Raw genomic sequence first — 27203 nt, forward strand, 5'->3', positions numbered from 1 at the left:
GTTTTCAACCACAGTCTACACTAGTATTGTATGCTAACACCAAAGACATTTCTTTTGTTTATAGTAATTTAAGTTTTCCCATAATGATACCAAAGGCAGAAATCTCAGTCAAGGTGGACACGTGGAAAGGCAACCATCTGAGAGTTGGTGGGCTTACTGAAAGTCACATGCTGTACGTAAACTGTATTGTACAATTCGTATCCTGGCCGGGGAGGATTTACTGGGCGCAAATCCTTAACTGTAGCCTCTGTTTAATGCAACAGTAAAATGTGTACTTGGATGAAAAACGATTCTTCGCGGCAGGGGATCGTATTCCAGGGACCTGCCCGAAACGCTACGCGTACTAGTGGCTGTACAAGAATGTAACAACTCTTGTATATATCTCAAAAAATTATAGTACAAGCACATTAAAATATTTCTTAAAATAATTAAAAAATTACTGTACGATAGCACTGTACAGTGTACTGTTCTGTGCAGAGTAGATCCAGATTTCAGCAATTGCTTCTATGAATCCAGATTTTGGAGAAATGGTTTGTTAACAAAATTCATCCATTATTTATAGATTATTAATAGAACAAGCTTTACAATGTGAATTGTGCATATTAATCTTCTTTTATGATTCTTCCACACAGAATATCCAAGATTTGTTGAAGGTTGCTGGGGTTCGACGCCTGGCTCTCACAGTGGAGCACGAGGCAATGGTTGATCAAATGTATTCTTCTCACTTGATCTCCTACCTTCTTCCAGACAAGCATTTAGCCTGGTTAAGAAAAAAGTTTTCCCTTCTCCAACAATTTCCTTCAAGATTTCTCTCCATTTTCAGTCCAAGAAAGCATACATTAGCAACGTTTGAGTGGTGGACATTTGAAGCAGAAGGTAAAAAATTATAATAAATTTATACTTTAAATATATACCATACATTCAAAACCATTATATTGTTTGACCCAACTACTTTACAGTACAATGCAATGTTTATAATCCAGATTATATATATCTGAATGTGATCTGGATTTGGGAGGAAGCTGCATTGTTTTCATTTGGGGAGGAGTGGGAGGCTTCTTACTGCCTTTTTCTTGGGAGGTTTATATAGCAAATGACAATGTATGTGTGCACCTACCAAAACAAATGATTTTTGTGTTTGAATATACAATGACTTCATTATATATTACAGTAATAAATACTGTACTGTATAATAACTATTTTTAACTTACTCTTGCAACAGGAATCTAATAAATTCAAACAGAAAAAGCAACCTTTGAGTGACTACAAGAACTTTAAAAGGAAACTGCAGGTCTATCGGCCTATACTGTACATGGCAGTTCCTATTTATATCCACCCAAACTCATCCCAAATGAACACTTAATGCCCTGTTCACCTAGGAGTAAGTAGGTACTCAGGAGTTAGTCAGCTTGTTATGGGATTGCATGCTGGGCAGGGTCAGCAATTCAACCTGGGAAACCTTGATAAAAATCTAACGTGTATAAATACACTCTGGCTTCCTGTCCCACGACACAATGAATTACAATATATAACAAAATGGTTATAAGGCCAAAAATTGTCGTAGTACGTAAAAATGGAGACAGCTCACAAAAGTGACATACTGTCCCATTTTCTGTTTTGGGTCTTCTGATAGGTTAGGAGAGGACACTTTAATTTGACAGTTTTCTTGACTGGGAAACCTTAGGAGGACGGGCTGTTTACACAACCATTATCGTGTATCCATGTTCACTACACATAACCATCATCGTGTATCCATGTTCACTATACATAACCATCATCGTGTATCCATGTTCACTACACATAACCATCATCGTGTATTCATGTTCACTACACATAACCATCATCGTGTATCCATGTTCACTACACATAACCATCATTGTGTATCCATGTTCACTACACATAACCATCATCTTGTATCCATGTTCACTATACATAACCATCATCGTGTATCCATGTTCACTACACATAACCATCATCGTGTATCCATGTTCACTATACATAACCATCATCGTGTATCCATGTTCACTACACATAACCATCATCGTGTATTCATGTTCACTATACATAACCATCATCAGAGTATCCATGTTCACCACACATAACCATCTTCACTACATACTTGCTACATACTGTCTTTACCAATATAAAAATTCATCTACAACCATCACTACCTTCCCATCCTTCGCTACTTTTCTTCCGATTCACCACCTTCCCTACATCACTGTAACCATCGTCAATACACAGTCCCCCCCATAAATAATAAAGCTACATATGAAATATTAATGTTTAATCATGTAGAAAATAATATGCTGGATGAATCTTAGTGAGGATGAAGGCTGGTATTTAGCAAGATTGAAAATTGGTATCATTTGCCATTTAAAGGGGTTGACCCCAACCCACCTATGGCCATCCCCAAACCACCACCAGCCACCCAGTAAAGTTTGATGCGGCTAGCCACAGGTATCTGGCCTTTAACCTTGAACAGATTCTCTTTTATATAGATAAATGTTAAAAATGTTGTTTGTTGTTAAAGATTCGCTACCTGGAACAAAAAGTTCCAAGTAACACGGGCTATGGTGAGCCCGTAGATAGTTATGTTAAAAATGCTTTTGTAAAGTGTAGCTTCAGCCCAATGTTTAGAAGTGAAACATTAGTACAGTATAAAATATCAGACAATAAAGGAAATAATGTATTCATCTAACATAAATAGATGGATACAAGTGGCTAGATTAAGGTAGTGTAACTGGACAGTGAGGAATTATATAATGTATGTAATGTATACAGTATAAAAATTCTAACATTTTAAAAATGTTATTAATTTTTTCTAAATCTCTATTTCAGCAGCATATACTAAATGTGGACATATGAATCGCTACAATGTGTTTATACAACCATATGACACAGTGGACCCAGCACAGGTGTATTGCAGACAATCAAATAAACAAAAACCAATTCCTACTGGTTTCAAATTGCCATCTTGGATAATCAGGAACACCAGGATCCTCCTTGAGAGTGGCATCCAGTTGGGAACAAGCAATGCTGCTGTCATACATAGGTATGATAGTGACAACAACAAAAGTGATACTGTTGATATTTCTCTTAAAAGTGAAAATGTAATTTTGTTTAAACTCCAGGAACAAATAAATGACTTAAAAGAATCCATAGCAACTATGAGTCAACTCAAGGAAACACACTGTAATGTTTCACATGAAACTATGCTTTAAGTTTTTCTAAATTTGTTCAGCCTTAAAGTCCAAAGAATACAGTAAGAACAACAGGTTATTAAAGATTACTTCAATATCTGTTGGTTATTAAAACCAACAGATATTGAAGTATGAATGAGAGACCCAAGGTGCTACCTGTGACAGATATTGAGGTATGATTAATTAATTACCTAAGTGCAGTTAAAGGATGAGAGCTATGCACGTGGTGTCCCGTCTTCCCATAAGTCTTTGTCATATGACACTTTGAAACTACTGATAGTTTTGGCATTAACCACCTTCTCACTTCACTTGTTCCAACCATTGACCACTCTTGTTCCAACCATTGACTACTCTTGTTCCAACCATTGACCACTCTTGTTCCAACCATTGACCACTCTTGTTCCAACCATTGACCACTCTTGTTCCAACCATTGACCACTCTTGTTCCAACCATTGACCACTCTTGTTCCAACCATTGACCACTCTTGTTCCAACCATTGACTACTCTTGTTCCAACCATTGACCACTCTTGTTCCAACCATTGACCACTCTTGTTCCAACCATTGACCACTCTTGTTCCAACCATTGACCACTCTTGTTCCAACCATTGACCACTCTTGTTCCAACCATTGACCACTCTTGTTCCAACCATTGACCACTCTTGTTCCAACCATTGACCACTCTTGTTCCAACCATTGACCACTCTTGTTCCAACCATTGACCACTCTTGTTCCAACCATTGACCACTCTTGTTGGCAAAAGTCAACTTTCTAATGTTTTTTGGCAGCTTTGTTTCAATAGTTTGAACCTGTCCTTTCTTGAAATTGCTGCTTTAAACAATTTTTCTTGTCAATTTTGTCGATACATTACAATTTTGTATGTAGTGATCAAATCACCTCTTTTTCTCTTATCTTCTAACTTCGGTATATTTAATGCCTATCTATCCTCTCCTTATAGCTCGTTTTTCAGTTCCAGGAGCCACATAGTTGCATGCCTTTGCACCTAATCCAGATCATTGCTTCTTGGGGTATGGGCACCATACAACTGCTGCATTTTCCAACTTTAGTTTTACATTTTATGTTATTCCACAATCTATAACATGCATTTGTGGAACCCAAGGTGCTGTCTGCGACAGATACCGAGGTATGAGTGATGGACCCAAGGTAACATTAGAGTATGGATGGAACTGCCATGTCCATTAATTTTTTTTAATTTAAACACTAAACCCACACATTAAAAAAAATTAAGATATGTCTGATCCATCCTGTTCTAGGATAGACTGAATTATCATCTGTGCATTTTACTACAGTATTATGGGGTTTTGTTACAAATATTATTTGAATGATATAATATGCAAGTCAAATTATTTGTCTATAAGTACATATACTGTATAATCAAATATGGTTTCCTCTAACCTACTAGCCTGTGTTTCAAATGACAAACCTCTCCACAAAAGATCAGTCTCGCCTATGGTGTAAATTTAAATAATTAAATTTATAGTCAGCAATGATTTTATCGTTATCTTTTTAATAGTTCCCACACAGTTCCCATCCACAATAAATTCCTCCCAGATACCATTTTTCTGCTAATGACATACATCTCTTAAAATTTTGAACCCAATCTAAACTTCCCTGAAAATGCTGAATTCCCAATTTATGAGCCAAGCACCTTTACGTACTTTAAATTTGTTTATCACTGCCAGGTACTGTCAAACAATGTACTAAATGAGCATAAACCCCGTCCAGAGATTGCTTCTTAAGCAATTAAGATTTGATGCCATATGGTGTCATGTCTAACCTTTCAAAATTAGACTTTAGAACCAATATTACATATCTGAGTTATAAGTAGGATGTCTAAATGTATCGTAATATTCACAGAGGGTAAGATTCACTCTGGGGTTTCCAATGCCCATCCCGGGTACTGTATCTCAAAAAGTATCCGTAGTGTACGAGCAAAGAACATACAGCTGATGGACCAAATCATGGTATGATTTGAAAGTGTTCATATCATGCAAAACTTTGGTACTATAATGGCTTTTTTTCAGGGGGGGGGGCATAATGTAGTGCAGAGCTAATTTTGTTATTATAGTGTGCAGTACAGCATAGGGTCACAAATACTAGAATAAGTAACACTGATATCTTGGAGTTATATAATGTACTATATAGTGGCCTAATAGGCATTTGTTAAAGTAGTTTCAGTACATGTTGAAGAGGACTAGTCCTTCCGTGCAGTGTGGCAAATTGAGACTTGACAATGTGCTAGCCTGATGGTGTCTCAAATAAGAGTGCTGTACTGGTACTATATTATTATCATTAATAATTTTATCATGGTGTTATTTTGTGCCACACTACTAGCAAAATGTTTCTCTTTAATAAATAATTTCATGAATGTTAGAACACTATTACATATTTTGAAGAAAAAATGTAATTTATATTTCTACTTACACTGTAGTTTTTTACTAAAAGTACTTTTCAAATACTATTTGTTATTCCAAATAATTATTCCCTATTTATTATTCCAAAGGCATTTTATTCATATTAAAAATATGAATAAATATTTTTAGGACAATCTGCTAAGCCCAGAGAATTGGAAAATTGCATGGACAGGTTACAGTACCTAAGATCTACGTCAATTCTAAAAATGTTGTGAAATGTGAGCCCTTAGTGTTTTGTATATACTGTACTGTACAATATGATATGAATTATATAAAAAGTTACTGTAAATCAACTTCTTTCAAATCACATCTGGCACTGAGGGTATTTGACTTAACAGTACACTACTCTTTTGGCAAGTTAAGTACAGTACTGTAATAATTTATTAAACTACAGTATTTTACATAAATATTTGATTTTTTTTTTTACACTGTACCATCCAAAATCCAGATTATTGTATATCATTCAGGACCCAATCCAGATTTACATGAAATTTAAATTTACGAATACAGGGGTACTGTAATCACCCTTTTTGACTATTTCTCACTAAATTTTCCAATCTTTTGGCAAATGATTCATGTTTTGGTGTATTTAGACAAATTATACATAAACAAATATTGTGCATGCATATAAAATTATGATGCAAAGATACCAAACTGTTTTTCACTTACCTTTTTTGAAGCATAGGCATGGCCCTCAAGTTTTAAAATGCTTATGGTTAGTGCCAGTCTTTCAGCTATAGACCAACAGCAATACAGCCTGTGATCCAGGGATTGTACCTTTGCTGAAGACCAAAAAGAGAACTGACTTTGAGAATGCAAGACACTACAAGAAAGAGAAGAATAAATAAAATGATCAAGCAGCCGCACAATATAAAAATAAATATAAATAGGGGTGACTGAAGAAAAACAAATGATATAAAATGTTATACTGTACATATGAAAAATCAGGACCTTCCAGAATTTAATAGACAGTGACAAAGAAATTAGTGAAATTCAGAAAGAGCCATATAAAGACATGTTTAGCATCTGACAGGCAACTTGAAAGTTGAAGATCCTGACAGTTTCATGAAGAACATGCACAATTCAGACAATATACCTGATATTGCTAAAAAAATAGCAGCCTGGATAATCAAGTTATCCCCAAAGAAGCCTGTGCCCAAGACCAGGTTTGGGGAATAAACTTTCTAAACTGACTACAGTACAAATAAAAAAAAAAGAAGCAAAAATCACAGGAAAACCACATCATCCAAATCCTCATACATACGTTTTATTTTTTTGCCATTACGCTTACCACTACTCTGCTCCCTTTTATAACAAGCCCTGGTTTTGATAATCAGTGATAAGAAAGTTCCTATTACCCTTGTCTATTATATCCATTCAACTTTTGCCGATTCATTATTGACTCGCAATCGAGAATTCTGGGTTCAAATCCAGAAATGGTTGGGCGCATTTCTTATCACCTAATGGGCCTGTTCACCTTCCAGTAAATAGATACCTAGGAGTTAGCCAACTTCTTGTGGGGAGTTGTATACTGGAAAGGGTCAGTAATTCAACCTAGGGGGGGGGGGGGGGGAGGGGGTGATATAAGCCTAAATATATACTGTATATAGGTACTGTACCTGTATATATGTTTAGGAGTAAACATATATACTGTATACCTGTATATATGTTTAGGAGTAAACATATATACTGTATACCTGTATACAGTATATGTTTAGGCTTGTACATATACACAGGTACTGTATACACTGATACATATACACTGGCTGTCCCTTGACAAAATGAGTTATGGGTATTATTAATTATATATTAAAAAAAAGCCAGTGAAAATGCTTCAGTAAAAAAAAAATATGCTTTTGAACAATTTATAATACAATACAGTACAAGCTAAAACATTTATAAAAGACAAATGCAACTTATAAAATTTATAATTGGACTAATAGTTCTAACATTATCCAGTATCCAAAGAGTGCACTGCCCTACAGGCTTGAATCTAACATCATGTCATCAGGTTACACATGAGTTCATTTAGACTAATTCTGAAATTACTGCAAAGTGCAATCTGGAATTTATCCAATGTGACCCGTCCTCCAATGATGTTTGGAACACGACAATACTCTACTACTGCACACTACTACTACTCTACTACTGCACACTACTACTACTCTACTACTGCACACTACTACTACTCTACTACTGCACACTACTACTACTACATAATATGGTAACCATTGAATACTACTAGGACTACTACCACAACTGTAATAAAATAAATAGTAATTAAAAACTATAACAAATACTTTTGTTCATTAATATATACACTAGTAAACTAGTATTTAGTGTGTAAATACTTTATTCATTGATGCATCACGCTATTGTGATTGCTGTGTGTAATGTGTAAATACTAGTACTGCTTGGATACTACAATTTATAAAGGAATGAAAATAAGACACTTGATGTCAGTATCATACGTAATAGATTGTATTGATATTACTACATCCTAAACAAAATACTTTAAATGCATTTTTGAGGTCACAGCTCAAGCAACAACTGGTTCTTGAACTCAGTTGAAAGTTAACTGTTCTAAATAGATATTTATTCTATTCAGCTTAGAGAAGTTTAATGACTTTACATTTATTACACTGCAATAAGTCGAATAATATGCAAGACCATCAGATATTTATTTGCATTTCAACTGGAATAATAATTAAAATAATCTTAAAGCAAAATAGGAAATAACTTGTGGAGCAATCGAAGTCACAGCAAAGTACAGTATAAATCTCAATTGAATCACATGTCTACAGTAAGAGAATACTGTATCAAGAGAACTATAGAAAATAAATTTTCAATACACTAACAAAGATCATTTGTTAAAGAATATTTGAAGCTTAATATTACAGCAGTTGAAGTCATGAGCGACCCTTCTACTGCCTCAAAGTAGCCTGGATTGTTATATCCATATTATTAATGGTAAAATTTACAACTAGAAGGAATTTACACACTTTATACTCTACCAACATTCCATTTCTACATACAATTAATTGGCAGTGATTAAAGCAATATTAAGGTACACATTTTTATTACCAAAATATTTACACCTGCTCTAATTTTTCCTTTCACCGATTCACATTAAATGTTAATCTGAATTAAATGTAATTTAACAAGTTAAATCATTTTAACTTTCAAAATGGTTCAGATCAATTACCAAGTCTACTGAATACATCCGTCTTTAATAGTATCTTTTCTTCACTGACAATTTCACCTGTTTTTTTGTTTACTTTGACAATCTTCTTAACATACTTTTTGCCCAGAGAGGGGCTCGATGAAGTCGCAGCTGCTGACACAACAGTTCTACCAGGCAATGGCGTTTCTTTAGAGGTTGATGGTGATGCTTTCAATTTTAAATTACTGCTTTTTGAAGTTGATGCCTTCGTTTTCAAGCGACTGGAAGAGATGCTGCTCGACGTAGTAGACTTGGCTGGTGATTTTGATTTACGAGCTTCTGCAGTCTCCCTTGCAAATATTCCAGCACTAGTACATGAACTGTTTGATGTAATGCTTTGGAGTCCCAGTCTGCTTTTAATACCTGTCGTAGTATCTGCAGTCATGGTTGCAACTTTTGTTCCTCCTGGAATAGCTATGACCTTTTTTCGGGCAAAACTAGGCTTATCAAAACTGTCACTAGATGAATACTTTAGAATGCCTTGATATTCTAGTGGTTTACCGGGACTAAGTTCATGATCAGAAGCCCCTCCCTTTGTATTATCATCCTTGCTACCTAATCGGCCAAATACAGATGGTGATGATTTTTTATTAGATTCAGTGCCTGTAGCTGTGCGAATTATATCTTTACCGTGCATAGTGATTGTGATCTTAGGAGTTTCACTAGTAGTGCTCGTCACAGAATTATCACCTAAACGGTTAAAAACTGAACTTCTCTTGTTAGCACTCGACGAGTCATCATCTTCAACTGATCTTTTATTACCACTACTTAAACGTGCAGACAGGCTCTGAGAAAGACTGGAGTTACCATTAGGTGGAGATGGGGGTCCTTCTTTACGAACATAATGCTCTAGCATTCTAGATGCAGGTGTACTTTTCTTACTTGATGAATGTGATGCACTTGTATCATACTGAGGAGTTTGGGGGGATGAGGCCTGCAACACTCTCTGACGAGACAAATGACCAGAGAAAATCTTGGCATGTTTAAGTATTGCAATAATGTCACCCATTACCGTGATCCCCATATCACGCAAGTATTCCCTGTTCAGATCCATAAGCATATCTTGTTTAATACGATTGTCGGTGAAGATGATGGCATAATTAGTTGCTTCTCCCGCTGGGATTCCAGCCTCGGTGAAGAACTTTAACCAAGTTGATGTATCACTGATTGATGACATCTTGATTCACCTGAAAGAGAGAATTTAGAATTAGCATTGTACATCTTGCAATAGTTTTCTCCATTTGTTATGTAGCAGAATACATTTTAATTTATTTTTGTATTGGCCATTATTAAAATTTTAGACAATACTGTTGGCTATCTGTTGTCATAAGAATGCACGAGATTGTGAAGTTACAGAAAAGTAAACAAGAGCCAATAGCCAACTGTTGTAACTAAAGTGATGTTGCTGCTGTATAGTTTATACAAACTGTATTGTATACGTCATACAGATTATACCCTATAATCATATGTCATATGACTTTGAAACTACTGATGGTTTTACCACATACCACCAACTCACTTAACTTGTTCCAACCATTCACAAACCGATTCAAAAGAGGGAACATTTGGACATCATTTCTGCACTTCGGCTTTCTTGTTTTAGACGTTACAGCTTTTAGAAATTCTTCCTTGTCAACTTTGTCAATTCTTATCAGAAGTGATAATCATATCTCCTCCTTTCCATTTATCTACTAGCTTTTGTTTAAAGCCTCAGTTCTTGTTTTTTTCAGGTCTGAAACCCTCTAGCATGTTTGTGAACCTTCTTAATTTTAGTGATTTGTCTTTTAAGATATTTACCTGAATTTACCTGAGGGGATACTAGTGGCCTCAACGAGGACAAAAAACCTCATCACCCTGATGATCTTTTCCAGCTGTATTTTAAAACTCAGCAGAGATTTGGCATCTACAGCTTCGGCAGGTAGATGGTTTCATGGGTTTACAACCCTTGTTGAGCTTGAACCTGTTGCTCCTCGTTCGTGTTACATCTGACCTTTCGAAGAAAGTGTCCGGATTAACATCCTTGAAATTGGGCGTATGCATGTGAACACCATACAACTGATACATACCAGAGGCATACCAAATGCCTCTGTTCTGCTGCCGGGACTGACCTCGGGACCAACTGGTTCTGAACCCACTACAGACCACTGTGTTAGGTTTGAACATGAACCTGTTCAAAGGGCTCTACATGGATGCAGGGTACTTCGTACACAAGACAGTTCAGACTGATATAACAGTTTAAAGCCAGACTGGTAATTGACCAAGTCATGTGATTTTTTTTTACCTTAACCAGTAATTTAGTTATTGCTAAATAATCAACAAATAAATTAGTCAATCAATACCATGCAGCCCCATCAATGTTATGTACATCATATTATGTATTTTTATTTTAACTTTGTGTAGGCTCAAGATAGTAGTAAAACCCTTACAAGAGCTGTTGGTTTCGAGCAGAAGCCAGGCCTCGGAGGTGGTGGGGGTCAGCGGCCCCCCAGAGGTGGTGAGGGTCAGCGGCCCCCCAGAGGCTGTGGGGGTCAGCGGCCCCCCAGAGGCTGTGGGGGTCAGCGGCCCCCCAGAGGTGGTGGGGGTCAGCAGTCCCCCAGAGGTGGTGGAGGTCAGCGGCCCCCCAGAGGCGGTGGGGGTCAGCGGCCCCCTAGAGGTGGTGAGGGTCAGCGGCACCCCAGAGGTGGTGGAGGTCAGCGGCCCCCCAGAGGTGGTGGAGGTCAGCGGCCCCCCAGAGGTGGTGGGGGTCAGCGGCCCCCCAGAGGTGGTGGAGGTCACCACCGGCAGCTCCCAGAGGTGGTGGAGGTCACCACCGGCAGCCTCCAACGGCACCACCTCGCAGGACTAAGCCGATGCTAAAGCCACCAACATAACCTTTATAAATATATCTCCCCAACATTCCCGGAGCCGCCACTGGATCACACACACCTCCTCCCTCTAACTTACCTCGTAAACTCGCAGGCCGAGCTAGAGAAGATCTGTCATAACACACGCACTCACACAAACAATAGCAGCAAGATATATTCTATTTATGGAGGAGAGGTGAGGTGGGCGGCCGCCTCCCCTGACGCCATAACAACAATGTCTCCGAGTCCTCCCCGCCTCTGGTCTCCTCTACACGCTCTCTCTTTCTCTCTCGCCACTCTCTCTCTCTCTCTCTCTCTCCTACCAGTTGTTGAAGAGATAAGTCGAAAAAAGACGATTAGAATTATCATGTGTGTGTGTACTGGGCCTGATTTTAGGATATCTTTAATGTCTAATGCGAACGAACACTGACTTCAACGGATGTTCTCATTCATACATATATGATATACGTACATTTACAGTAATTAAGAACATAAGAATGAAAGTAGCATTCACTGGAAAGGCAAAAAGTTAGGGGTGACATGATAGAGGTTTTCAAGTGGATGAATGGACATAACAAAAGGGATATTAATAGGGTATTAAAAGTATCAACAGAAGACAGAACACGAAACAATGGGTATAAATTGGATAAGTTTAGATTTAGGAAAGACTTGGGTAAATACTGGTTCGGTAACAGGGTTGTTGATTTGTGAAACCAATTACTGCATAACGTGGTGGAGGTGGGGTCCCTCGATAGTTTCAAATGTGGGTTGGACATGTATATGAGTGGGATTGGGTGGTTATAAATAGCTGCCTCGTATGAGCCAAAAGGCCTTCTGCAGTTACCTTCATTCTTGTGTTCTTGTGTGTAACTGCAGAAGGCCTATTGGCGCATACGAAGCATCTCCTATTTATAACCATCCAATCCCACTCATATACATGTCCAACCCACGTTTGAAACAATCGAGGGACCCCACCTCCACCACGTTACGCGGTAATTGGTTCCATAAATCAACAACCCTGTTACCGAACCAACATCCCAAATCTTTCCAAAATCTAAACTTATCCAATTTATACCCATTGTTTCGTGTTCTGTCTTGTGTTGATACTTTTAATACCCTATTAATATCCCCTTTGTTATGTCCATTCATAAGTAGATGTAAGAGCATTAGAACAAAGGTAACTGCAGAAGGCCTATTGGCCCATACGAGGAAGCTCTTATCTATCCCGTTCTCGCAAATTTAATAAGTCAATATTGACTTATTAGTTGCGTGCATAGGTGACATACTAAACATAATAGTTTCCCTTGAAAAGCTTCATAGAAAACACCGACCTTACCTAACCTACTTAGTATGTTAAAATAAGCATCTTATAGCTTCGTAATTACAATTGTTACTTAACCTATTATAGGTATATATTATAGGTGCAGAGAGTCAGAATTCGGCTCAAAAATCAGGCTCAGGAGTCAAATTTCCAACATTTCAGATATTTTGAAAACTGCAGGGGGGTTTGTGCAAAATATGACCCATCGCCGTTTTCAGTTTTTGGCATATTTTCGGTTTTAAAATTCGTAATTTGAAAATGAAAATAGGTGCAGAGAGTCAGAATTCGGCTCAAAAATCACGCTCAGGTGTCAAATTTCCAATATTTCAGATATTTTGAAAACTGCAGGGGGGGTTTGGGCAAAATAAGACCCATCGCCGTTTTCAGTAATTGGCATATTTTCGGTATAAAAAGTCGCAATTTGAAATTGAAATAGGTGCAGAGAGTCAGAATTCGGCTCAAAAATCACGCTCAGGAGTCAAATTTCCAATATTTCAGATATTTTGAAAACTGCAGGAGGGTTTGGGCAAAATATGACCCATCGCCGTTTTCAGAAAATGGCATATTTTCGGTATAAAAGGTCTTGAGTGGCATCGAGAGCCACTCAAGACCCCAGAGCCTCGTGGGAGGGAGGGAGGGGAGTTCTCTCGTGTATCTGGGGTCTGAGCTCCAAGGTGTGTGTGTGTGTGTGTGTGTGTGTGCAGGACTACGAGGCTCACGGCGAAACCGTTTTGTTGTCTCTACTGTAATATCTTCATGGAGGTCCTCTACCATCATAAAAAATTTGGTTTCACTTAAACATGAAGCTTCTTTCAGCTTATATATAAATATACATAAATATTTATATACATAAATTAATAATCGAGTCGCAACATGGTTTTATAAATGGCCGTTCATGTTTAACAAATTTGTTATCTTTTTATTCTAGCATTGTTGAGGCAGTTGATAGTGGTAAGGATTGCGATGTTGTATACCTTGACTTTAGCAAAGCTTTTGATACAGTGCCACATGAAAGACTGATTAAAAAGATAGAGTCTCATGGTATTGGGGGTGCTATATTAAGCTGGATTAGGGCATGGCTATACCAAAGGAAACAGAGAGTTAGTATAAATGGAATCAAGTCAGAGTGGGAAAATGTTGTAAGTGGAGTGCCTCAAGGCTCTGTCCTGGGACCTCTGTTGTTTATAATATATATAAATGATTTAGATTCAGGTTTGAGTAGCAACATTTGCAAATTTGCCGATGATACGAAAATCGGTAGGGAAATTAATTCGGAGGAGGACTCACTATCACTTCAAGTTGATCTAGATAGGGTTTTGAAATGGTCAAAGGATTGGCAGATGCAGTTTAATGCTGATAAATGTAAAGTTCTGAGGTTAGGTAATGATGATAGAGTTACAAGATACGAGCTAGATGGTGTTGTGATTGCGAAGTCGGATTGCGAAAGGGATCTGGGAGTTATGATTAGTAAGAATTTAAAACAAAAGGATCAATGCATAAATGTTCGTAATAAGGCAAATCGGACACTTGGATTTATTAATCGCAGCGTTAGTAACAAGACACCTGGTGTGGTTCTCAAGCTATATCTTGCTCTAGTTAGGCCCCATTTAGATTATGCAGTTCAGTTTTGGTCGCCATATTATAGAATGGATATAAATTCACTTGAACGTGTCCAGCGTAGGATGACTAAGTTAATTCCCCAAATTAGAAATCTTTCATATGAAGAAAGATTAACAAAGCTTAAGTTGCATTCACTGGAAAGGCGAAGAGTTAGGGGTGACATGATAGAGGTTTACAAGTGGATGAATGGACATAACCGGGGGGATATTAATAGGGTATTAAAAGTATCAACACAGGACAGAACACGAAACAATGGGTATAAATTGGATAAGTTTAGATTTAGGAAAGACTTGGGTAAATACTGGTTCAGTAACAGGGTTGTTGATTTGTGGAACCAATTGCCGCGTAACATTGTGGAGGTGGGGTCCCTCGATTGTTTCAAACACGGGTTGGACAAATATATGAGTGGGATTGGGTGGTTATAGAATAGGAGCTGCCTCGTATGGGCCAATAGGCCTTCTGCAGTTACCTTTGTTCTTATGTTCTTATCGAGGTCCTCCTGGGCCAAGTACTGACTGGCCTTCCCTAGGTTGTTGTTGTTGTTGTTATAGATTCAGCTACTGGGAACAAAAAGTTCCAAGTAGCACGGGATATGGTGAGCCCGTATTGGACTTACCTGGCACAGGAGCGGGGCTTGCTTCCCCCTAGGATCTATCGCACAGTTATATAGTTGCCTACGTTCCCGATACCTATTTACTGCTGGGTTAACAGAGGTATTAGATGAAAGAAGCTGTGCCCAAACGTCTCAGTCTTGTCATGGGAATCGAATCCGCGATTTTTCGGGTTGTGAACACTATTTGTTTGGAATTAACTACCACTACTGCTAGTAGAGTTATACAGTGAATAAACAGACAAAGGGGGATGATTATTACAATTATAAACAGGTGTGCATACAGAAGGTTTTACAGGTCATCCTCAATGTTTCTATTCTGGAGAACTTGTGAGAGAAAGGAGATGGATTTCCGTATGTCTTGAAGTTGGTCTTCCTCAGCGTAGTCCTCAGGTTCCTCCTCCTGCAACCTCTCAACGTCGCAAGGCTTCGTGTAGCTGCCGTTCTTGATCATTTGCTTCACGTTCTCCAGCAGAGAGTTGGGCAGCTTGTAGGGGGTGCCCCTGGCCACGTCTGGGGACTTTTCCATCGAGTCAATTGACATGTTATTCTCTTCTAGACAGTCATACACTCGGCCGGGTGTTTCTGAGTGGTTTGGGCACACGAAGATGTTGTACTGGGACATGTTGCTCAGATGTTGTGTACCTGTGGAAAACACATTTGTAGTGTATATAATATTTGTATTTAACATCTAAATGGTCCCTGTATATGATATCAGGTAACTTGCGTGTGTGTTGACTCACCTAATTATTCTTGTGGGAGCTTTAGTTCTTTGGTCCCGCCTCTTAACCCCTTCATCACCTGGTGTGTTGAATCAAAAGGTTTCCGAGCCTTTTGGGCTCTATTATATCTATATTTGAAGTTGTGTATCCAGTAAGCTTCCACCACTTAGTGCATTTTATTTGTTCACTACTGACACTCATAGAATTATTTGTATTGTTTGCAGCTCATGTGGGTATTTAGTTCCGTGTCCCCTTGTTCCTGTGGACGTACTCAGTCAGATGTACTCGCCTGATGTGGCGTTTGTTTTACAATGTTTATATGTAATTTAATTTTAGTTTAGTTGCCTTGTTAATATTTGTCAGAATCAAGAATAGGAAGAATCAAGACAGAAATTGCTGGCATAATTGGACAGATAGTTACTGAAATTTCTATCCATATAAGTGCAAGACCATTATGATGGGAACATGAACAGGAGAACTGAGAAACAATACATAATCAAAGGAAAGAACTGACTATGGGTCAGCGAAAGAAAACGATCTTGTGCAGAATAATTTAGTGTGCGCAAATGCCTAGAAAACTTTACGAGAAAATAAGCTAAAATGGGAATATAGAGATGGGACACACTGAGCGTCAGTTCAGTCTCACAAATCAGGTGCACACAAACACGCCCTTACCCACAAGTTTGCTGATCCACCAGGCAGAGAGAATGTAGTTAGTAGCGTTGTATCCGGTGGTGAGGAATGGAAGAGGGCGGTGGGGGAGGCAACCCAGCAGGGAACATTGTAGCTTGAGCCAGTTCAAGAAGCGATGGGGCAACAGGCACGCCATCAGCTTCATATTCAGAATTTCTTCTACGTTGGCCTCTTGTTCCACCGTGAGAGCCAAGCGGTACACGCTCGCCTTGTTCTCCAGCTGATGAATGTCCTGTGGGAGGTAAGCGTGAGCTTGATGAGCTAGTTCTGGCACCTATTACAGTACACACACACAAAGAGCCAGAGCTCAACCCCCGCAAGCACAATTAGGTGAGTACACACACACACATAGGCGGGATCCAAGAGTCAATGCTCGATCCTGCAGACACAACTAGGTTAGTACACACACACACACACGAGCGTAGCTCTCATCCTGTAACTACACTTAGGTAATTACTCGTGACGTGTATCGGCAGATCATACATCCACTACGTAGTTACATGTCACAAATCACAAGGAAAGCTGGCAAGACGTGAACAAAAATGTCAGCACCCTCATCAACAGAAGCTTATCTACAAACCTGCCGCCAAGCGCAGAGAAAAACACAACTGTAACTCCACAACACTCAGACATGTCCAGGTGGGGTCGTCAGGCTTCCCTGGAGAGATGGCAAGCTGCTGGTGTGGAGCAACACATGTTCCTCCATCTTGGCCAGTTACCTTTAATACAGTGTAAATTAAGGGGATAATGCTGCTTCTTCCAGAGAGACGCAGGAAACCTTTATATACAGAGAACCGGCACATTGCTACAGCTTCCTTACGACACGTTACTTGCTCCAGCACCGTAGCCGTGGAATTCAGAGAGCAAATGCTTGTTGCATCCTAATAACGCGCCCGGCCTCTGAAGTTCTCCAGATGAAGAAAAAGAGGTGCCATAGGCACAGAAAACATTGTATAACATCAGAGGTTCACTGTTGTTCAACATCCTCCTAGCTAGTATAAGGAATATTGCTGGAACAAAATTGGACGGCAACAGAAAACTGGATAGGTTCCCTCAAGACGTGCCGGACCAACCGGGCTGTACTGGATATGTGGGCCGGCGGGCCGCTCCAAGTAACAGCCTATTTGACAAAGCTCTCCCAAGTCAAGCCTGCCTCCGGGCCGGGCTTCGGAGCAGATCAACTCCCAGCACTCCATCCAGGTACAGTCCAGGATAAGTAGGTACATGTACGAATATTTATTCGATATACTTCAAATTATCCCCCAGTGTTTTTGAGTTGAAGGTCCGAGACTTGCATATATTTATAGAAACCCATGTACAGTACATTGAGGAGTAAATGAGGGAAAATTAAGCGACTTCTGTGAGCAGAGTACATGACGGATACAGTCAGATTACAGTTAGTGTGAAGCGTTTACCATAACTGCACCTGCATCCTCATCTCTTAGAATCTTAGTATGATAAAATGTGCGGGTCATTACTTATTACAGTAACTTACACTATACTAAAGTCAATGATCTCATCGTTATGGCGTTCGAAGTATTGTAATCAAGAAAGTTTACAACATTGAGTAAATGTTGCTAAAGTCAGCGTCCCTTCTCAGGCCTCGCTCATCCAAGCTGCAGCTCACCCTAAGACGTATTCATAAATATTCACGTAATGGCTATATACAATCTGTATTTTGTCATATAAATAAATAATATAAATAACAATTTGGTGTATAGTTAGGCCTAGCTTAGGTTAGGTGTTTAGGTTTTGTTGTAAAATATTTGTATTTGGCAACACGCCTTCAGGCTATGATCATTCCATCCAGCGGTCGACCCCCCCCCCAAAAGACGCATTCATCAGTTTTAACATGCTGTTCATTCAAAATGAAAATTGTCTGATATTAATTAATATATATTAGCATATTATGTATATTTAGGCACAGGTTAGGTTAGTTATTTAGGTTCTGTTGGCAATTATTTGTGCTTGTAGTACGTGGGTGAAACACTTGCTTCTGTTCGAGAAATGTTCGAACATCATCATTTGTGAGTCTTGTACAGTTTTCATGCATAAATAGGGAAGTTTGATGGTAGGATTAACGAGCATTATGCCTTTTGTTTATGAGAATGGGCTGCAAATCCTGTCTTGATAATGGTCCAGGACGCATAGAAGCCTCGTCAACAATATTGACCAGACCACACACTAGAAGGTGAAGGGACGACGACGTTTCGGTCCATCCTGGACCATTCTCAAGTCGACAATATTTGGGTTTAGTGTTGACCGTGAAACTGTTAACGCTGGCGCTCACCTGTACTGCCAGGCCCACCAGGAGGTTGGTAGTGACCACAGTGATCACCACCACAAACACCACAAACACTATCTGGGCTGTACCTGTAGAAGAATCCAAATCACCATTGTGTTAAATGAAGAGTCATTTATAATAGTGGGAAAAACATGTCATGCATAAATTTACAATTGCTGTATCTGCAATTAATGTGCCTAATGTAGTGTGCTTCGTGCAATAATCAATAAACATTGAGTCTTCAATGTTTATTTGTAAAATACATTCAGGTTATACTGATTTTACACGGACAAAGTGTTAAAGGTATGAATACTTTTTGCAAAGTCTTCAAGCGCATAGAGTTCAAGTTCATGTAAGTTTATTGAGACAAGAAAAAAATACATCTCAAAGGGATAGAGTAGCTTAGGCTATTTCTACCCCCTCTACTTCAAGTCCCTCAAGGGGCGCACAAATTCAGTGAGTACAAATACATGTGCTGTACATATAATACAGTATTTGCAGTAATCAAGGAGTTTATGCGCGTACAATTATTCTTAGATTAATATTTAAAATTAGTATATATCACATAAATTATCTTGTTGGTGAAGGTTTTTTAATGTGATCAATTTAAATAGTACTAATTAAAATTGATGATAATGATTCTGATGATACAGCTACAGAACGTATACAGGGTCGACGTAAGTAATAACTGGAATTATTGCATGAAGTGGAGAGTAAGAATAGGGACAGGATGTTGTTGGGAGGAAAAAGTTAGATGGCGGATAAGAGAGACTAACAAAAATGTCGCCCAGGGGCGACATTTTTGTCGGGGAGCGACAACTGATTCACGAAGCAGTTACGCAAGTACTTACGAACGTGTACATCTTTCCTCAATCTTTGACGGCTTTGGTTACATTTATTAAACAGTTTACAAGCATGAAAACTTCCCAATCAACTGTTGTTATTGTTATTAACAGCCTCCTGGTGCTTTGGAGCTCATTAACTGTTTAATAATTGTAAACTAAGTCGCCAAAGATTGAGAAAAGATGTACAGGTTCGTAAGTGCTTTCGTAACAATTTCGTAAATCTGGCTCCTGTTCTTTACTGGGATGGGAATTTCCATTTTAGTATGTTAATAATTAACTTTATTCCCTTGTTGACGCAATGTTTGCTACAAATAATATAACTTAAAGTAATGTACATCTAGTATATTGTATATCTTAATATATATTATGTTCACCCATAATGCATCTACATGTATTCTGGTCTCGGGAGGTACCCGGCGTTGCCCAGGTCTGTCTCCCTCTCTACGTGTCTATCTCTTCGTCCTTCCCTTCCACTACTTCCTTCAGAAGCACACAAATAAATGCATGGGTCTCAGATACTTCACGTTTTCTTTATCTTCCATTTGTCACTATTTTTGTCCTTTTCATTAACAACGCCACGTTAATCACATAGCATATTTCACACTTGACTCCATGAAAATGGCCTAGGAGTGTTTATAATTGTTAATATTGCTTAAAGTATTTATCTTAGACCTACCCAGATCAGCCTATGTCCATCCTGTACCCCAGACAATTCCCCCTGCAAATTTGGGTGAGGCTAGCCTCAAGCGTCTGGTCTCCAACTTTGAACAGACATATAACACGTAAACTTGTTTTTCTTCAAAAATACTTGTCCGAAACACTGCGTATATTGAAGGATTTTGCAAAAATGCATTGCACGAAGCACACTATCTTAGGCACATTAATTGCAGATACAGCAATTGTAAATTTATGCATGACATCTTTTCACACTAATGATTATTATTAATTTACACTCCTTTTTTAAATCACGATCGAGACAGACTGGGAGTGTGTAAGATAACCGGTACTTCTCGTGTGGTGAGGATGGGTTCTGCAACAATCCTATGTAAAGAGATTCAAGGCTGAGGTAGCATAGAGTTTTGCAAATAGTAACAACACAATAGACTGTACTGCGAGTGTGTATGTTTTGTACATATATACGGGCAGGTATTTTAGTAATAGTGTATTTAGAGAAACTACAATGCCGTAGTGCTTGAATGAAGGTGAAGGAAAGACCCAGTATGTGTATAAATGTATTAAACAAAAAAAGTTAGGATGTAACCTACATCCTTTCTCAAGGTTTCTGTATACAGTGTATGCAGAGAACATGGTATAAAGCGCCATGAGAAAGGTTGCAGGTTGCATTCGAAAAATTGGTTTTTAATACATTTATACATATACTGGGTCTTTCCTCCACCTTATATAGTACATTTCATGGATGGTGTGTGAAGACACCGTCCTCACACAGTTCTGATGGCTGATAATGTCTTGGGCAATAATGAGTTTGTGAAGATTAAACCACAAGCACAAGTTTGAAAAGTGAATTAGAGAAATATAATTAATGCAGTGTGAGAACAGTTGAGTGAGGGAATATTGTCAGTTTCGATGGTAATGGAATTGGGTAAAGCAGATATTATAGTTTTAGTAAAATATATTGAATAAAAGGAATTTGCAATTCAATTATAGGTTTGCCATATAACGTATTTAGTGAAGAAAGAGTTCACTCAAATTAGAGATATCGCCCACATCTTTGTGATCAATACATAAAAATATAGATTCAATTTTGCTAGAATTTACCTACTTAAAATTATCTGTTAGATTAAGGACCTGCCCGAAATGCTATGCGTGCTAGTGGCTTTACAAGGATGAAAAAACATCAATGCTATGTACTCAAACAAACCCAATGTAACATCTTGTATATAAATAAATATGGAACAGCGCTCAAGAAATACTTACGATCCAAGTAATCTGGAGCGCGCAAATCATCAGCGCCGAAGAGCCTAGCGTAGTCGAGCTCCCCGACCATCATGGCCAGTGTTTTGGGTATGAGGTTGTCCGCCCTCTGGAAGGGATAACCGGAGAACACCAGATGGAAACTGAGAGCGAAGCCCACGAAGAGAGATGCATAGACGAGGGAGAAGATCAACACTCTCCCTGCTACCTGTGTGTGAAGGGATACACATTATTCGCTTTTCCTCGTATATCTTATTCTTCCTCTTTATTTACATGAGTTTACCCGAGGGTCACTATTCCACTAGTAGGGGTACAGGAACTTGGCGGCTTGTCAAAGATCCCCTCGTTGTTCCCGAGGATTTTTTTCCAGCTTAAAGCTATTCCCTGTATGTGTTACATTTAACTGTTAAGTTTGAAGCTGTTCCTTGTATGGGTTACATTTAACCTTCAAAGAAGTGGGACGATGAGTCACAATAATGTGGCTGAAGATATGATCACCAAACCACATCTTAGTCTTAGTAGGTGATGTTCTGAGTCTTCCTCATATATATTACTCGTTACGTTTTTAGTTATTCCAATTATTACCAATATTATCATCAAGAAAGTTACATTAGAGAAAGTTGTTATATTTTATGTTATTTTATATAATAATTAGTTTACATCTTTTAGTTATCAATTGTTTTTAGTTTTATTAATTTTCTTTAGATTCATCAGTTTTTTGGTTTTATCAATTTTATTTAGTTTTATCAATTTATTATAATTGTTTAAATTATATAATTACAATAATCTTAAATTTATATAATTTATTATGACAATTTATAAATTAACCTAATTAAAAAAAATATTTAAGATCCAATGCTACATCATGTTCTGATTATTTTTATTTTCCCGATAAACTTATTTGAATTTGAATCTTTATTTTAATAAAATTATTATTATTATTACTATGTATTTAGTATAAAGAGTATTGGGAAAATCATTTGGAGCAATGCAAAGGATTCAAACCCTCGATCTGGGAACTATCAAGCCGCGCACCTTACCTCTGGAACAAATCCACAAGGGCCGTGACGAGGATTCGAACCTACGTCCGAGAGCATCCCAGACGCTGCCTTAATCGACTGAGCTACGACATGGTAAAAGAATTGCAACCAGAAATTCTACTGAATTTACTTGGATCCTGCAACCTCTCCGAGACAAACCAGGGTTTTACACAATTCCCTTATGCACTCTTACCTCTGGACTAAGACATGGAATAAATTATATTATTTGGGATTCCACTGCAGTCACAGCCCCGCTCCTGTGCCAGGTAAGTCTACTACGGGCTCACCATAGCCCGTGCTACTTGGAACTTTTTGTTCCGAGTTCTCTACCGGGCTCCAGCATCACAGTCACAAGAAAATCACACTAACATCATAGCGTGAAAACCTAGATTGGCTTCAGTAGGAGCCTCCAGACATCCTGTGGATTCGGTGGAATACCAGATGTGTAACTTGCACCATGTGGTCCAGAGGGAAGGTCCGCAGCTTGGTAGAACCCAAATCGAGGGTTCGAATCCCTCACATTGCTACAATTTATTTTCTCGTTGATTTATTATGTTAGTGTGATCTCCTTGTGTAATATTGTTATGAGACAGCGAAGGGGAGGAGACACTGGTGCGTTCATTAACAGCGGCCAGACAGGTCACTCACCGCCTGAAACATGTGGACGTAGATACCAACAGCAGGCATGTGGCCGACCAGGAGGGTGACCTTATACCACCCGAGGACGACGGAGATGGCGCCCAGGTGTCGCTGCCAACCCCGCTCGTCGTCGCGGTAAACCAGTAGCACCGCGGCACTCAAGAGGAATCCCACCTCCACCCACCGCTCCACATTCTTCCAGTACTGCGTCTTCAGCGTGACCATCTCCACTATGGCTCTGGCTGTCACTACCAGCAAGAGGACAGTCGACATTACGCGAGGGATTCCCACCATCGTAAACCGGCGATATATATCCTCCAGTCCTTTATTTACTTCAGATTGGTTAGCATATTTAGAATCCAGCTTGGAGTTGTCAACAAGAGGAAGAGGGAGATTGAAATACAAGTCTGACGAAAATAAAATAATCATAGCAAAGAAAATTAAGGACCTTGTATAAAAGAATTTGCTGACGCGTTGCCATTTCAGATGCATAAATGTTTCACACAGAGGATGCTTTAAAAGCTCCTGATGACCAAGAAGCGTCATAGATTTAAGCAGATTCACTTCGCTTCCTTGACCCCCACTGATAATATTAAGGTGGAAAAAGACACGAAGGTCTCTATCCTGAGGGTCACCTTGGACGGCTACTCCGGCGCCCAGAAGTGTTGGGACGATATCTGGGAAGTGCTTGATGGCTCTGTCCAGAGGTGTGTGACCCTCGCCGTCCTCGCACGTCACGTTAGCTCCGGCAGACAGCAGAGTCTCCGCCATTTTCGTAGTTGACGCTAAATGCAGAGGCGTCCTTCCTCGTGCGTCGATTGAACTGTGACCAGCTCCAGCAGTCAGGAGTGCTCTGGCAGCGATAACATTGCCACTTTCTGATGCAATATGTAGAGGAGTGAAGCCCATGGTGGTGGTAGCGTCACGGGAAGCCCCAGCCTGCAGCAGATGTTGCATACAGGCTACTGTGCTACCGTGGTTGTTACGGGCCAAGTAATGCATTGGAGTTTGACCCTTACTGTCCCTGCTGTCAACGTTCGCATTCCATCGTATTAGCTCCTGAATACATGCGACTTTACCTTTCTTCGCCGACAAATGTAGAACCGTGGTTCCAGAACTGTCAGTCGTTTCCGGGGAGACTCCTTCCTCCAGAAACAGTCGTAACAGTCGACGATTGTTGAACGGAGCATTTACAGCCAAATGTAGCCACGACTGAGACTCGATATTTGGTAGTGAACCTTCAAGATTATGCAGGAGTGAAACCGCTTTAGTAGCGCTACCTTCCTTGATAGCAGCTAGCAGCTGACCCAGATGCTGGGATGTTTTGTCCATGATGGTCGTTGGGTGACTATGGCTGGCAGTGAAGTGTCAGGCACACAGCTTGCCTTCCCACACTGATACGTTCCCCAAACCCTGGGTTTCCACGTAACGCAGGATACACGCAAAGACATTTCCTTTTTTAATGGTGAGCCTGCTCAGTACTTCTGGTCAGTCAGCGTTTTAGAACAGCATGCGAGTCAGCCAATCACCTGGAAGCGTCGCATTCACTACGCTCCTGCAATTATAGGAACGTACGGGAAACTAATTTTTATTATGATTAGTTCAGAAAAGCTAGGCTCACTGGGCAAATGTGCGCTCAAGTTCCTCGAAGACTTGAACCATAAAATTATTAGGGTAAATAAACACCCTAGGCCTAAAGTGACAAGTTCTCTGTTCCAGCATCTTAACGTTGTAGTTCAGAGAGAAAATACTTGTTGTATTCTGGTGTCGTAGGTTTGTTATTTTCAGACTAATCTATTTTTTGTCTTGAACTGAAACTAGAGCGTTGGATGTATGTTAAAGCTCCATGATCCATTTCCACCCCTCAACAGTTTGAAGCGTAATAAGTCACAATGACGGAAAACAGGAGATGCTCCTTCAACAACAGGGTAATATTCCAGTCCCATGGAATCCCAAGGGAAGCGGTGGGAGAGGCATGGAACATGGTCCGCTCATTTTACAATTGGCCGCTTTAGCAGTCCCATGGAATTGTCCATCCGCCAAAGTCACAAATGTCAGGCCATTACTTCAGTTTAAAATCCAACTGGAAAAAATCCTCAAAAAAAAAAAGAGTTGGGAGAATTTTGACATGTCGACGGCTTCCTGTTCCTGTCGAGGTCACTAGAGATGGTGCTCCTTATGTAAATTCAGGTAAAAAATGATCAAAATGAGCTCATTGTACAATTGTAAACACACTGCTGTGCATTCAGATATTAGTTACAGCTTTGTGTAACAGTTGGCCACAGTCTTCTCTAGAAGAGACTTTTGTTACACATTTAAATAATGGAAAGGTGTACCGGTGTGTAAGCTGACTGTTGGTGGCGGGATGAGTGTTTGATATATAGCTCCTTGGCTATGTATAAACTTCTACTGTAGTGATATCAATAATTACCAGGCACAATCACCAGAAAATTAGACATAGCCGAGGCATTACATATCAAACACTCATCCAGCAACCAGCATACACTTAGGTGCACCTTAGCATCCTCTAAACCAAGAGAACTTTCCACAGCAGAAATCAACTGCGAAACACCTCACTCTACATTATTCAACTTTGTCGAGTATATAATAAAACCTCAGGCATGTTGAATATATAATAAATCTCAGGCATATATTAATTTTCCTTCTGCCTCTGTAGATATTAAAGAAAGTTTCAACGAACGCGTCCTACTCCTAAGGTTTCCCAACCTCAAGAAACTGTCGTAATGAGGGCACTAAAATGTCATCGTTAGGGTGGTTGAAACCAACTTTCGGTGGGCTTCGTAGCACAGGTGAGATTGTTGGGATCGAACTACCGGGTCAGGTGGTGACCAAACACTTACCATCAAGCACGGTATGATATTTATGTCAAGTTGTTGTCATGAGGTTTAACCATTTAGTAGGGCATGGTCAGGTGTCCTCCCAGCCTGGCCTATCGTCAGGTGCGACACACTTCACTGACTGGGTCCTGACTAATTGTACGAATACATTATAATTATACGATAATGTATACGAATACATTATCCATTCACAGGCAGTCACAACATTTCACATACCAACTGTTCATCCGACTATTTCCTCTTCCTTAATTTCATGTCAGTACTCTGTGCTATCCTCAGGAGACACGTAAAACAACGACATATTACACTGTCACAGAGTTGGGGCAAGGCTGGGATCACATCCGTCGACGTCAACCAGTAAGGACGTCATACCGACGGGGTAGGAGTGAGTAATGTCTGCTTCTGCCAGCGCTCGTTACCTCGTCCGGCGACTCTGATTCCCGCCACGGGACGAGCTGTGTCGCGCTTGTTAAACAACCCTCACGGTTGTTGGCCTCGTTGCTCCTATAATAACAATATATACATGAACGATTTGTAATTTATTTTGTACCTCCTATCGCCAGAGGAATTTAAATTCTTTCCAGGTGTGACGAATTAACACTTTTCTCACTCCCTTTACCTAACAGATCCAGATCCAACATTCTGTGTGTAACTCATCCTCTTATTTATGTACTTTTACATGACCAAACATTTTATTTTATTTTAATTCAAAGAAATGAGGATGCAGGTGCGAGCGAGTACGATAAAGCACTTCACCCTAACTATAATCTGACAAGTGTCCGTCCAGCTCCTGCTCAGAGAGGTCGCTTCATCTAGAGTGTTGTTCTTAGGTTTAACTAAAATGTGTGTAATTCTCGGACCTTCACAAAACACATTGGGGATCATTTTAAGTGCTGCATATCGAATAAATATTCCTGCATGACATGGAGGAGAGGA

General features: G+C 39.4%; 3 protein-coding genes across 9 annotated transcripts in view; 1 reads left to right on the forward strand and 2 right to left on the reverse strand.

Moving 5' to 3' along the window:
• Positions 1–6291, forward strand: part of LOC123772976 (transient receptor potential channel pyrexia) — a 10991-nt gene extending 4700 nt beyond the window's left edge. The window contains exons 4-5 of the mRNA XM_045766409.2: positions 633–876; positions 2842–6291. Of these exons, the coding sequence (XP_045622365.2) occupies positions 633–876; positions 2842–3224 (627 nt within the window). The 3' untranslated portion in view covers positions 3225–6291. The remainder of the gene's footprint in view (positions 1–632; positions 877–2841) is intronic.
• Positions 6292–8094: 1803 nt separating this feature from the next.
• LOC123772974 (transient receptor potential channel pyrexia) lies at positions 8095–26477 on the reverse strand. Of its 7 annotated transcripts, none has more exons than XM_045766407.2 (7): positions 24489–26477; positions 23419–23657; positions 21734–21938; positions 18960–19042; positions 16652–16901; positions 15517–15899; positions 8095–10047 (listed from the first exon to the last, which is right to left on the reverse strand). In XM_045766407.2, the coding sequence occupies exons 1-6, from the start codon at positions 24739–24741 to the stop codon at positions 15547–15549; spliced, it is 1383 nt and encodes a 460-aa protein (XP_045622363.2). In that variant the 5' UTR covers positions 24742–26477; the 3' UTR covers positions 8095–10047; positions 15517–15546. The 7 variants fall into 7 exon arrangements, 5 of the variants coding, with proteins under 5 accessions (XP_045622363.2, XP_069171412.1, XP_045622362.2 ...); XM_069315311.1 differs by having other exon boundaries at positions 15539–15899; positions 24045–26477; XM_045766406.2 differs by having other exon boundaries at positions 24045–26477.
• On the reverse strand, positions 8835–10037 carry LOC123773079 (uncharacterized protein C19orf47). The gene has a single exon (XM_045766574.2). The coding sequence runs from the start codon at positions 10035–10037 to the stop codon at positions 8835–8837; it is 1203 nt and encodes a 400-aa protein (XP_045622530.1).
• Positions 26478–27203: the final 726 nt, after the last annotated feature.

The sequence above is a fragment of the Procambarus clarkii genome, chromosome 81, assembly GCF_040958095.1.
Source record: "Procambarus clarkii isolate CNS0578487 chromosome 81, FALCON_Pclarkii_2.0, whole genome shotgun sequence".
Taxonomy (NCBI): Eukaryota; Metazoa; Arthropoda; class Malacostraca; order Decapoda; family Cambaridae; genus Procambarus; species Procambarus clarkii.